Source organism: Arachis ipaensis, chromosome B03 (genome assembly GCF_000816755.2).
Source record: "Arachis ipaensis cultivar K30076 chromosome B03, Araip1.1, whole genome shotgun sequence".
NCBI classification, from domain to species: Eukaryota; Viridiplantae; Streptophyta; class Magnoliopsida; order Fabales; family Fabaceae; genus Arachis; species Arachis ipaensis.
In genome coordinates this window covers 126,684,224-126,695,501 of record NC_029787.2, presented here as the reverse complement: position 1 = coordinate 126,695,501, position 11,278 = coordinate 126,684,224, and the positions used below count along the sequence as shown (strand labels likewise).

Below are 11,278 nucleotides of genomic sequence, written 5' to 3'. Positions count from 1 at the left end.
ATATTTTAAATTAAAGTTATCTAAATAATTTTAATTAAAAAAATATTTTTAAAATTTTTTTAATTTAATAAATTAATTTATATATTTAGAGTTTATGTTAACCAAATTTAAAATGAAATGATATATTTCTTAACTTATGTACCCAGATTTTATTGAGATCAACATGAGCGATGGTAGTGCTTATTTATTGACACATGAGTTAACTACTATTCACTTAATTTTTTTATTTCTCTTTATACAATCAAAACAAATTGGATCAAAATGTTTTAAAATAAAACGATTACTAAAATAAAAACAAGAATTCAGTTATTTTTAAATGAAAACAATATGATAAAAACCATAAATTTAATATTGAATGTAATGTTGCCCCCTTATTTTCTCACATCCTTTTCCAAGCAAATTAATGACAAGTGTGAACACACACAATGTTATTTTGTTTTCAACAAAAGAGGGTCCACCTTTTTGTGTGTCTCAGAAGGAACTTTCGTTACATGTTCCCTGTTTTTGAGGGTCTCTCTTCTTGTTGTTCAGCTTGATTATTTGTTTCTTGTTACCTCAAAGCAACTCATCATTTCCCTCTTTCTTCAAGCTTTGCAGAGTCTGTGAAGTTAAACAATTGGCGGCTAATAGCACAGTAATGGGTAACTGCCTAGATTCCTCAGCAAAAGTGGATGCTGCTCACAGTTCAAGGACTTCCACTTCTGGTAACCACCCTTGTCCCAATCTCATCAATTTCTCTCTATGATAATAGTGCCTGCTATCTGTTTGTGAAATTGCCTCATTGAAGGACTAATTTCAACAACGCCAGGGATTTCGAAAGCGAGTCGCTCCTCTGCAGCTTCAAGCTTATCCATCTTGTCACACAATGGAACCAGTGATTCTTCATCTTCATCTGCATCTGCTCTTCCCACGCCGCGCTCGGAGGGCGAAATCTTGTCTTCTCCGAATCTCAAGTCCTTCGCATTCAACGAACTGAAGAGCGCCACAAGGAACTTTCGTCCGGATAGTCTCCTTGGTGAGGGAGGATTTGGCTATGTTTATAAGGGGTGGCTTGATGAACACACTTTTACAGCTTCTAAACCAGGATCAGGAATGGTTGTTGCTGTCAAGAAACTTAAGCCTGAAGGTTTTCAAGGTCATAAGGAGTGGTTGGTAGGTTCTTGCTTTCAAAATAGAATAGTATATACAATTATACATGCTTTTATTTATTTCAATTATGCACTTGGTCTAATTAGTGAAACCTTTAATTAATTTGTAGACTGAAGTTAATTACCTGGGACAACTTCACCATCATAACCTGGTTAAGCTAATTGGCTACTGCGTGGAGGGGGAAGATCGGCTGTTGGTGTATGAGTTCATGCCCAAAGGGAGCTTAGAGAATCATCTGTTTAGAAGTATGTTACCATAGCCATTACACTTTCCCCTAATAATTTCAATTTATTCGGCTATTTCTTTATTCAAACAGTCATTAACAAAAGGGGGAAAAAACAACTCAGAGAAGTGGAAAGAAATAAACACCTACTGCTCCCTCCTTAAAAATTATGTCCTTTGTAGTCAACTATGTTATGTCAAAATTCTTATTCAGTTCCGTGTCAGTGGTTGCCACATTTTTTAGTTTTTAGTTTTATTTTTATTTTTTATTCCGATCACTATCTGAACTTAGGATGGTAGTTTCATGGTTTTGTTATATTTGACAGGAGGACCACAGCCACTTTCTTGGTCACTTAGGATGAAAGTGGCCATTGGTGCTGCCAGAGGTCTAACTTTTCTTCACAATGCCAAATCACAAGTCATATACCGCGATTTTAAAGCTTCGAATATCCTACTAGATGCTGTAAGACAAATTAGAATAGACTTCAAGTCATAATTTCTTCATCATTATTTTATTATGCAAAATAATTTATCATGATGCATTGCGTTACAGGAGTTCAATGCAAAACTCTCTGATTTTGGCTTAGCCAAGGCTGGTCCTACTGGAGATAGAACTCATGTCTCTACTGAAGTTATGGGTACTCGTGGATATGCAGCACCTGAATATGTAGCAACAGGTCTGATTCAACTTTTCATAAATTGTTATTGGTATTTTATATTGCTTCTACTTTTCATGGTTAGTGGTCTTAAATCATCGAATGCCCTTTTTTGAGGGTCTAGTAATTAATCTGATCAATTATTTGGTATCTTCTCTTTAATATAAGACTGATGATTGAGTGTTCTAATTCATTCTCCTAATTATACTTCTAATTCTTAAATGAGTAAAAATTTAAATACATGTGATTTTTTGAAAGATAAAAAAGAAAAGAATTCAATACTTCCTTATTTAGAAACTAGGAAGATAATTGAACGAATGAGTTAGGATTCCCAATTATTTTTTCAAACTGCAAATGTCTGGCATTGCTTGTCACTCTGGCCTCTTAGGTTTGGTGGGGTTAATATTTTTCTTTAGAGTTCTAATCCTTATGCTTCTGAAAACAGGAAAATCTGTGCCTCAGGTTCAGATTGTTTTGTTGTACTGCTTCATTGTGTATATCAGAAGCCAACTTATTTAACGTCTTATTTTATCCCGAATTACAAATTAAAAAGCTCTCAAATTTGACAGGGCGGTTGACAGCCAAAAGTGATGTATATAGCTTTGGGGTTGTATTGCTTGAGCTTTTGTCTGGAAGACGTGCTGTTGATAGAACAAAAGCCGGTGTCGAGCAGGACCTTGTAGACTGGGCAAAACCGTATCTAGGTGACAAAAGAAGACTATTTAGGATTATGGACACCAAGCTTGAGGGTCAATACCCACAGAAAGGAGCCTACATGGCTGCTACTCTTGCTTTAAAATGCCTTGATCGTGAAGCCAAGTTAAGGCCGCCAATGACAGAGGTTTTAGAAACCCTCGAGCAGATAGAAGTCCCCAAAACTGCAGCGCGAAACTCTCAATCAGGGCAGAACAGAGTACATGTTCCTCCAAGCCCAAGGAAGTCTCCTGGACAGAATCTGTCCCCCATGAATGTTACTCGAACTTCATACCCATTGCCGCCTTGCCGAGAATCCCCTCATGTACACTAAACCTTATGATCATCTGTATATAAATTCCTTTATTTATGAGATTGCGTTTTTGACAGGAATATAATGAGGTATTCATTTCTCCAACATAAAACTTTTGTACCAAAGAATAATATAGAAAGGAATATGAACACCATATTTCCATTAGCTATGGAAGTCTGCACAGGGGTGTTTCCAATGCATGTTTCAGTTTCAACGTTGGTTAACTATTATAGTAATGAGATTCGACTAGCATGGCCACATTGCTTTCCAAGACACAAAAATGTCCGTTTCCAAGACACATTAAAAATGACTGCATTTTTCTTTTGTTTTTATTCTTTGTTTTACTTACCACAAGCCCAGCTTTAAATACAATTGGATCAACTTGAGAACAGATCACCCGATCCATGAGCTATTACGAACGAGCTGCATCCTTTTAGTTCAATCAGTAGCTGGGGTTCTTCCAAACGATTTCTGATTATGCAGTTTCCCTAAATCAACCCCAACCTCAGACACTGCTGGTTGCTGCTAGGGACTAGAATAAATAGGCAGCTGAGTATTAACAAATAAGACTTAGATTATAAAGGTCGAAAATAAGACCTGGATGTTAAACTGAAGGTAACATTAAATTCTAGTATGTAAACTTGTTTGGTAAGTGAGATAAGCATACGGTTAAACTTTTCTTTCTCGAGAAAAAAATGTATATTTTTTGCTCTCTAAATATGCAGAGACAATAAACACTAAGATAGAAATTACTTGGATAAATATTGTGTGTTTCTATTTTTGTACTCACTTTTCATATCTGGTGACGGCTAACGGTGATGTAGGTAAATGTGAGCTACGCAAAGGGTCAAACATGCCGGGCTATATGCCTATTGTTTCCGTGTGGACCCGAGATGAAGGTTTGAAAAGAAATTTGTGAATTGTGGAGTTTTGACCAAAACCAAAAGAAGCAGATAGATTGCATACTGTAGCCATGTCTCTGAAGCTTGCTGCAGTGACACTTTTGCTGGTGGAAGTGGCAGCCGGTGGAGATACCAGTTTCATCTTTAATGGATTCCAATCATCACAGTATAATCTTACTATTTTAGCTGAGCTCACTTCCAATGGCCTACTCAAACTCACCAATGGTGAGTCCCTGCAAGAAGGACATGCTGTGTATTCATCCCCTGTGGTTTTCAAGAACAGCTCCAACAACGGTAGCGCCTTTTCTTTCTCCACCTCTTTTGTATTTGCCATAAGACCTCAGGCTGCTGAACTCAGTGGTCAAGGTATTATGTTTGTGGTTTATCCAGCAACAAAAAGTCTAACTGGTCTTCCAGCCCAGTACTTTGGTGTCTTCGATAAGAATAGCGTGGGTAACAGCAGCAACCATGTTTTCGGCGTGGAGCTTGATACTTCTATGAGCGCGGAGTTTGAGGATATCAACGACAACCATGTTGGGATTGATATCAATGACTTGAAGTCAGCAGCATCGGCAGTTGCAGGATATCATAACGATGATGGTATTTTCAATGCTTTGAGACTTGCTAGTGGCAACCCTATGCAGGTATGGGTGGAATATGATGGGATGAATAAACACATTAATGTTACTTTGGCACCAATCAACATTGATAAACCAAAACAAGCTTTGCTATCGTTGACCAAAGACCTTTCTCCAATTCTTGAAGAGAATATGTATGTTGGCTTCTCTTCCTCCACGGGTATGGGTACTGCTTCGCAATACATTCTGGGTTGGAGTTTTGAGATCAATGGCCAGTCTCAGCCACTTGAACTATCTCAACTCCCAAAGTTGCCTAGGAAAGGTGATAATAAACATAAAGGGTATAAGAAGGTGGTCTTGGCAGTTGCATTGCCTATGATATCACTCATGTTGGTTCTCTTGGTGACTTTAACAGTTAATCATGTCATCAAAAGGAAGAAGTTTTCTGAGCAACTTGAAGACTGGGAGCAAGAATGTGGTCCTAGTAGATTCAGGTATAAAGATCTCTACTTGGCTACAAAGGGGTTCAGGGAGAAGGAGCTATTAGGAAGGGGCGGATTTGGTAAGGTCTACAAAGGTGTGATAGTGATAGCAGCTTCCAAAGCTGAGATTGCAGTAAAGAGGGTATCCCATGAGTCCAAACAAGGTGTAAGGGAATTTGTGGCAGAAGTTGTGAGCATTGGCCGTCTTCGCCATAGGAATCTGGTTCCCCTTCGAGGATATTGCAGGCGCAAAGGAGAGTTGCTTTTGGTCTATGACTACATGCCAAATGGGAGTTTAGACAAGTATCTCTTTAACAAACCAAAACTGACCCTTAATTGGAGCCAGAGATTTAGAATCATCAAAGGAGTTGCTTCGGCTTTGCTCTATTTGCATGAAGGATGGGAGCAAGTTGTGGTCCATAGAGACATAAAGGCCAGCAATGTGCTACTGGATGCAGAAATGAATGGTAGATTAGGGGACTTTGGTCTTGCAAGGTTGCATGACCATGGAAGCAATCCTCAAACTACTCATGTTGCCGGAACTTTCGGGTATATGGCCCCTGAGCATATCAGAACAGGTAAGGCCACTACAATATCTGATGTATTCGGTTTTGGTGCATTTCTACTTGAGGTTGCTTGCGGAAGAAGGCCCACGGAGAAAACAGAGGAATGGCTTGACAATGCAAATCTTGCTGATTGGGTGTATGATTGCTGGAAGAAAGGTGGGATTCTTGAGGCAAAGGATCAAAATTTGAGCACAGATTCAGAGACAGAGGAGGTGGAATTGGTGCTGAAACTTGGTTTGTTTTGCTCCCAGTCAGAGCCTACGGCTAGGCCGAGCATGCACCAAGTTATGCATTACTTAGAAAGGGAAGTTCCTTTGCCACATTTATCTTTGCTTAGCTTACCTTCCACATTCAGACACCATACTCAAGACTTGCCGAATCCGGCTTCCCCGGATAGGCTGTTGCTCCAGACTTCAGTTGTTGAATCAATTCTCTCAGGTGGTCGATGATTCTTGAAGGCTCCATTTGAACTATTTCGTGTGGTTTTATTCTTAAGTCTTCCATGGAAATGAGCTTGTGCCCAACACTTTGTTTTTTATTGTCAAAGTTAAAATGAGTTTGATGCCACACAACTGAAGTTTGAACAAGCAATGTGGGCTATTACCATTTGAATATGGCACACATTGAGTGGTATAGCATCATTGAGCACCTCAAGTGATATTCTTATTAGGTGTTTCTAGAACAACGAAAAGATTAAGATTTTCTATTTTAGCGTTGGTTTAAATTTTCAATTTTGTAACAGCTCAGGTCAGGTGTGACCGTGTGAAACAGAACAGTTTTATTAAGTATTAACTCTTTAGTTCCCATTTCAATTGAGTGTGATGCAGCTTACTAACAAGTGGGTTGAAAGTTAATTATTGTTCACATGGAAAAAAAAATCTACTAAGATCGGATATGATAGTCAGTAATTAATCTTTTAATTAAAGATTTATAATTTAAGTACTGCAAATGGAAAGAAATTTTATTAAGAGACTCCTCAGCACTCATAGTAAAATTGAGTCAAGTTTCTTGAACTTACCTTTTTGTTATAAGAAGGATATTTAGTTAGAGTATTCTAAATACAGAAGTTAAGACTAAACAGAATAAAATATATCAGATTTATTTTGGATTTTCCATATATAAAAAGAAACTTACCCAATGACGTCAATTGCTGCAATATGTGGTACCTTGAATCACTTGACACAGTATGAAAAGTTCAAGAGAAGATCTAGAAGCTAGAAATCATCCCAGGATTTGTAATGTGACAAAGAAATGAAGTAGTTTTTATCAAATGATACCAAGGGTTCCCCCAAACACTTCATAGAACACAGAGAATGTTGTAGCTGAAAGTTCTGGTCGTTGAAGTGTTCGAGGGAACACTAGGTACCACCCGATGATCCATAACATAATGCATGTCCTTGCATGGTGCTCCATTTATAATGCTCTTCCTTTGCATTGAGCTGCAAATATTGCTATTGTTCATTGGGAACGAAGAGTGAGTGAACCTGGACGCAACATTGGTCCATATAGGGATTTGGAGCATATATATAAATAAGAATCAGAATAATATTTATTGAGATCGAGTCGAGTGGCCACATGCTATTCTGAAACCATGTACTCTCTCTATGTAAAGTTGTTGTATGAGGTGTAACCTTTTCAGACAAGTGTTGGAGGGAATCAAAGATTGTGAGCTCAACTTTGATGTCATATAAATGTCTCTTCTACCGAGAAGAACAGGATCTTTATATGTACAGTAGTCGAGTTAACATGATTCTTTTGTCTGCATATCACTAATTAATAAACAATAAACAAATTTGTTTTATCTTTTAGACCAGATAGATAATCACAATAATCTGTAATGGTTTGAGTTCATCCACTGAAATGAGTAGTACTTGCTTCATTAACATATATTCTCACAAAAGGAGAAAAAGTATAAACTGGAAACATTCTAAAGAAAGCAGAGAGTATTATTAAGTACACATGACTATGACAATGACTTAAAGAGATTCAGAACTGATCTTCTCTCTTAGCTTTTCTTGATCTGATTCTTAACATCACTTAGCTTCACCAATTCTGAACCCACAACCCTTCTCCTTTGCATACATCATGACCAGGTTCAATGCTACACAAAATCTTGATCTACTTGGACTTCTTCTTCTCCACACAAACAGACTTTAGTTTGTGAGCATATGCATATTTTTCACCACTATAAATACAACAGTTTCAGTGCATTGTTCCAAACCATGCTAATCCTAGATTACTACTACTCAAGCAACAAGCTTGTCTTAGTATTTGAATGTTGGCTGTTTCTTGGAGTTCCTCTGAACACTTCACACATGAGGCTTAATTAATGCCAATAATGAGTCCTTTCCATCAGTGAAGTGTTTGGGGGAACTTCAGGATTCAACTAACACGGTACAATAGTTTTAGACATCATTGAAAACCAAGTTGAAGAAATTGAACCATGTTCATTTCACTGAAGTGTTTGGGGAAACTCCCTCTAGAGAGATCTGTGCATGCAATTGATCATTGCACAATACTAGTGATCCACACACTAGTAGTTTCATGTTTCTTATTTTCCTAATCTGGGTATAGAAGAAATAATGTTATCTATATTACTTATTTTTTCTACACATTATTCTACCTCATAGGCTCCATTATTTTCCTGATTTTGCAGCGTGCTGAGCATCAATCCTTGCATTAATCACCTTGGTTCTGTTTGGTATATGTTTTGAGATAATAAGGACTATGGCTGACAGCAGAAGAAAAATTTGACAGGCGATGAAAGATGTTGGGCTTGTTGGTATAGAAGATGATGAAGCCTCTGTCTGCCACCATTGTTCCAAGTTTGACAAACTTGTGAACTACTCCATTTACCGTTTCCCAAGTAAACTCTTCTACGTGGGTCTATTATCATCTTCTGGAGCTCTCTTGCATTTTGAAGCAGATAAACCGCAATCTCAATCTCACTTTCGTGACCTCGAATTCCTGTTATTGTAACCTCCTTCAGATTACTGTGTGGACAAGCTTGCAGCCAACTTGTTGCCATGAACTCCACATCAAATTTCATATGTGTCCATATCTGCATCAATACACTTGTAATTAAGTGAGAAATAGCAAATTTCATAGATGATCGTTATTTATTTTTTGTTTTATATAGGATTATAGCGTACATTGAGGTCTAATCTTGTGAGGATTGGGCAACCTTTGAGCACAATCTCTATCCAGCAAAAATTCTGTTGATGTACGGCTTCTTTTGTGATTATCAAGTGTCTAAGATTTGGAAATGTGGCAACAATGCTGTTTGCCATTGTATTAACTGGCACATAAAGCTGCATCAAAATTTTCATCAACATATATCATTTCACACTAACATTTAAATATTATTTGATGGTATGGACAAAAGACAAAACGAAACAATTTTTTTTTTTATTTTTGTTATATTCATTTTGTATTTATTCAAGAAAGAACAGACGGAATATATATACAAAACTTTTATTATAAAGATATAATAGGAGTTAATCCTCAATTTTATCTTTTAATTTGCACTCCAATCTTAATTTAGTCCTAAAATTTGAATTGTCTCTATTTAGTGTCCAAATTTTACAAACTTAATTCACATTAATCAAATTTTACAAACTTGATTCCCATTAGTCAAATTTTTTGCATACAAACATTAATAGAGCACTGATATAGACGATCACAAACTACGCTAGAACTAGAACTGGATTTGGTGCTCAAATAACACAAAAGTGACTCATATCACTTGTTTTGTGAAAAAAAGTTTGGATAAACTCATTCATGTTAACATTTCGTTATATCTGTGCGTCAAAATTGTTCCAACATGAGTTATGTTCATAATATTTGGAGCTAAATAAAGACCATTAAAACTTTAAAAACTAAATTAAGGTTTGCGACTAAATTAAAGGACAAATTGGATATTATCTTATATGATATTCTATTCTATGCTTATCTTTCATTATAAACGTATTTTCATGGTTTTTATCTTTAAAATCAAATCTATCTGTAGAAACAATAACAAATATTATTTTGAAATAAATTTTGTCTATTTTCTCACTAATAAAAAATAAAATATCATTTTTATCGTGATAAAGTTACCTAAAAAAATAAAACTACTGTTGTATTTATGAAAGAGTTTCGTTGAGTAAAAATATCTAAATCTTCATTTTTTTCGTTGATTTTATTTAAAAATTATCCAAAATGTTAATGCGGTGCTGGTATGCACGTAATGGAAGAAAGTAGGTAGGTGTGATTTGGTTTTATTGGTATAGGTGATGATGAGGAAGGAATTAAAAGAAAGAGGATAAAGAAGAGGAAGATGATGATGGCAAAATTAAAATATGAAAAATAGATTTAAACGGTAAAAGTAATTTGAAACTTATTGTGTAGGAACAAATTAAATGGACATTGAAAATGACATACCATGCATTTACACTCGAGGAACAAAGTTTGAAGCTGAGGAAGCTCAATGGCAAGCCTGGAATATTGAGACATCTCTCCGCCTTGATCACTACCCAAAACCATACGACACGAGTAAGATTTAAGGTTTGGAGTATCAAACATGGTCTCAATCATATACCAGGTTCCGGTATACTCCATGCTCTCCAAACTGGAGCTTCTAAGCACAAGTGCCTTTAGCTTGTGACAACGATTCACACTCAGGTGCCTCAATTTTTGGCATGAAGGGTACTCTATTTTCAAGTACCCCATGTTGTGACATTTAGAGAGCCTTAACCATTCAAGGCTGTGACAGCTGGCCAGCAAAACCTGCACCTGTTCGCCACCCACCAAATCGACCTTGTGGAGGTCGAGAGTAGTGATGGTGGCGAACCCCGGGTTAAAGGCCGGGTGAGGCGCCAGCGCGCAATGCGCTAGGCGCACATGCTTTAAACACGAGTTTACAAAAGCAAATTCTTTGTTGAGAAGAACCTCGCAAGGAAAGAGCAAAAGCGCTCCATGAGATGGAGCGCTTAGCTCATGGCTTTCGGAGAAACAGAGGTCAATCTTATCAACCTTTCTATCCAAGGCAAATCCAATCCATTGAGCGAGATCGTAGCAACCGTGTCCACCTCGGCGGAAAGTGAAGCAAATGCTCAAATTTTCAATTTTGGAACGGAAATTAGGGTCAAATTGACTCAAGCGTAACAGGTAAAGGTTAACCCTGTTCAAAAAGGCCCAAGTCCTGTCGCACTTGAGTTTGAAACTTGATGTTGCACTTGAGTGATGAGAAATGTTTGTGACTGCATCTTGTTGTGGGTTTAGAAAGTTATGGGCATCTAGAACGAGATTGTTTGGGGTTTTCCAGACATTTCTCCACGTGGAAGACAAGACACTGGTCTTAACGGCTTCTCTAGTGCTAAGAAAGGATAGAATGTTGCACAAAATGGGAGCGGGAAGGGCAGTAAGGTAATCTTGATCACCAACTTCTTCTACCACTCCCTCCTTCTGTTTCTTCCTTTGCATGTTTTTTTTTTTCTTTTTCTCGAGAAAAGAAAATGGAGCAAAGGGAAGGGAAGAAAGGGTGTAAGGGAAGGGGTTATATATATCTGTGAGGAGGACGGAGAATATGTAGCATTTGGTTTGTCTTTCATTATTCATCTATTCTTGTTTCTTAAGATGGACGGATCATTCAAAGATGTGGGAATAGATTGAAACCAAGCATAAAAAATTCAAAATTAATTAAAGTACTCCTTAATTTGTTTGATTCTATAATTTTA

General features: G+C 37.1%; 3 protein-coding genes across 6 annotated transcripts; 2 read left to right on the top strand and 1 right to left on the bottom strand.

Moving 5' to 3' along the window:
• Positions 449-3,282, top strand: LOC107631895 (probable serine/threonine-protein kinase PBL3). Of its 3 annotated transcripts, none has more exons than XM_021119708.1 (6): positions 449-704; positions 821-1,152; positions 1,259-1,394; positions 1,698-1,834; positions 1,925-2,048; positions 2,597-3,282. In XM_021119708.1, exons 1-6 carry the CDS (start codon positions 638-640, stop codon positions 3,052-3,054), a joined length of 1,254 nt encoding a protein of 417 aa, XP_020975367.1. In that variant the 5' UTR covers positions 449-637; the 3' UTR covers positions 3,055-3,282. The 3 variants fall into 3 exon arrangements, with proteins under 3 accessions (XP_020975367.1, XP_016190963.1, XP_016190964.1); XM_016335477.2 differs by having other exon boundaries at positions 788-1,152; XM_016335478.2 differs by having other exon boundaries at positions 455-704; positions 809-1,152.
• Positions 3,407-6,373, top strand: LOC107631894 (L-type lectin-domain containing receptor kinase IV.1). Of its 2 annotated transcripts, XM_016335476.1 has the most exons (2): positions 4,059-4,229; positions 4,358-6,373. In XM_016335476.1, exons 1-2 carry the CDS (start codon positions 4,137-4,139, stop codon positions 6,008-6,010), a joined length of 1,746 nt encoding a protein of 581 aa, XP_016190962.1. In that variant the 5' UTR covers positions 4,059-4,136; the 3' UTR covers positions 6,011-6,373. The 2 variants fall into 2 exon arrangements, with proteins under 2 accessions (XP_016190961.1, XP_016190962.1); XM_016335475.2 differs by having other exon boundaries at positions 3,407-6,373.
• On the bottom strand, positions 7,412-11,183 carry LOC107633967 (F-box/LRR-repeat protein At4g14103-like). Its single transcript, XM_016337554.2, has 3 exons — positions 9,984-11,183; positions 8,714-8,872; positions 7,412-8,622 (listed from the first exon to the last, which is right to left on the bottom strand). Exons 1-3 carry the CDS (start codon positions 11,157-11,159, stop codon positions 8,287-8,289), a joined length of 1,671 nt encoding a protein of 556 aa, XP_016193040.2. The 5' UTR covers positions 11,160-11,183; the 3' UTR covers positions 7,412-8,286.

What these genes read in the sequence shown, in the direction of transcription:
- LOC107631894 (XM_016335475.2), top strand. Translation starts at nt 4,007, where the DNA reads ATGTCTCTGAAGCTTGCTGCAGTGACACTTTTGCTGGTGGAAGTGGCA.
- LOC107631895 (XM_016335477.2), top strand. Translation starts at nt 638, where the DNA reads ATGGGTAACTGCCTAGATTCCTCAGCAAAAGTGGATGCTGCTCACAGT. An exon ending in TTCAAGGACTTCCACTTCTG is followed by an intron (nt 705 to 787) that starts GTAACCACCCTT and finishes GCCTCATTGAAG; the next exon opens with GACTAATTTCAACAACGCCA. An exon ending in AAGGTCATAAGGAGTGGTTG is followed by an intron (nt 1,153 to 1,258) that starts GTAGGTTCTTGC and finishes ATTAATTTGTAG; the next exon opens with ACTGAAGTTAATTACCTGGG.
- LOC107633967 (XM_016337554.2), bottom strand. Translation starts at nt 11,159, where the DNA reads ATGAATAATGAAAGACAAACCAAATGCTACATATTCTCCGTCCTCCTC. An exon ending in TCCTCGAGTGTAAATGCATG is followed by an intron (nt 8,873 to 9,983) that starts GTATGTCATTTT and finishes ATTTTGATGCAG; the next exon opens with CTTTATGTGCCAGTTAATAC. An exon ending in TCACAAGATTAGACCTCAAT is followed by an intron (nt 8,623 to 8,713) that starts GTACGCTATAAT and finishes GTATTGATGCAG; the next exon opens with ATATGGACACATATGAAATT.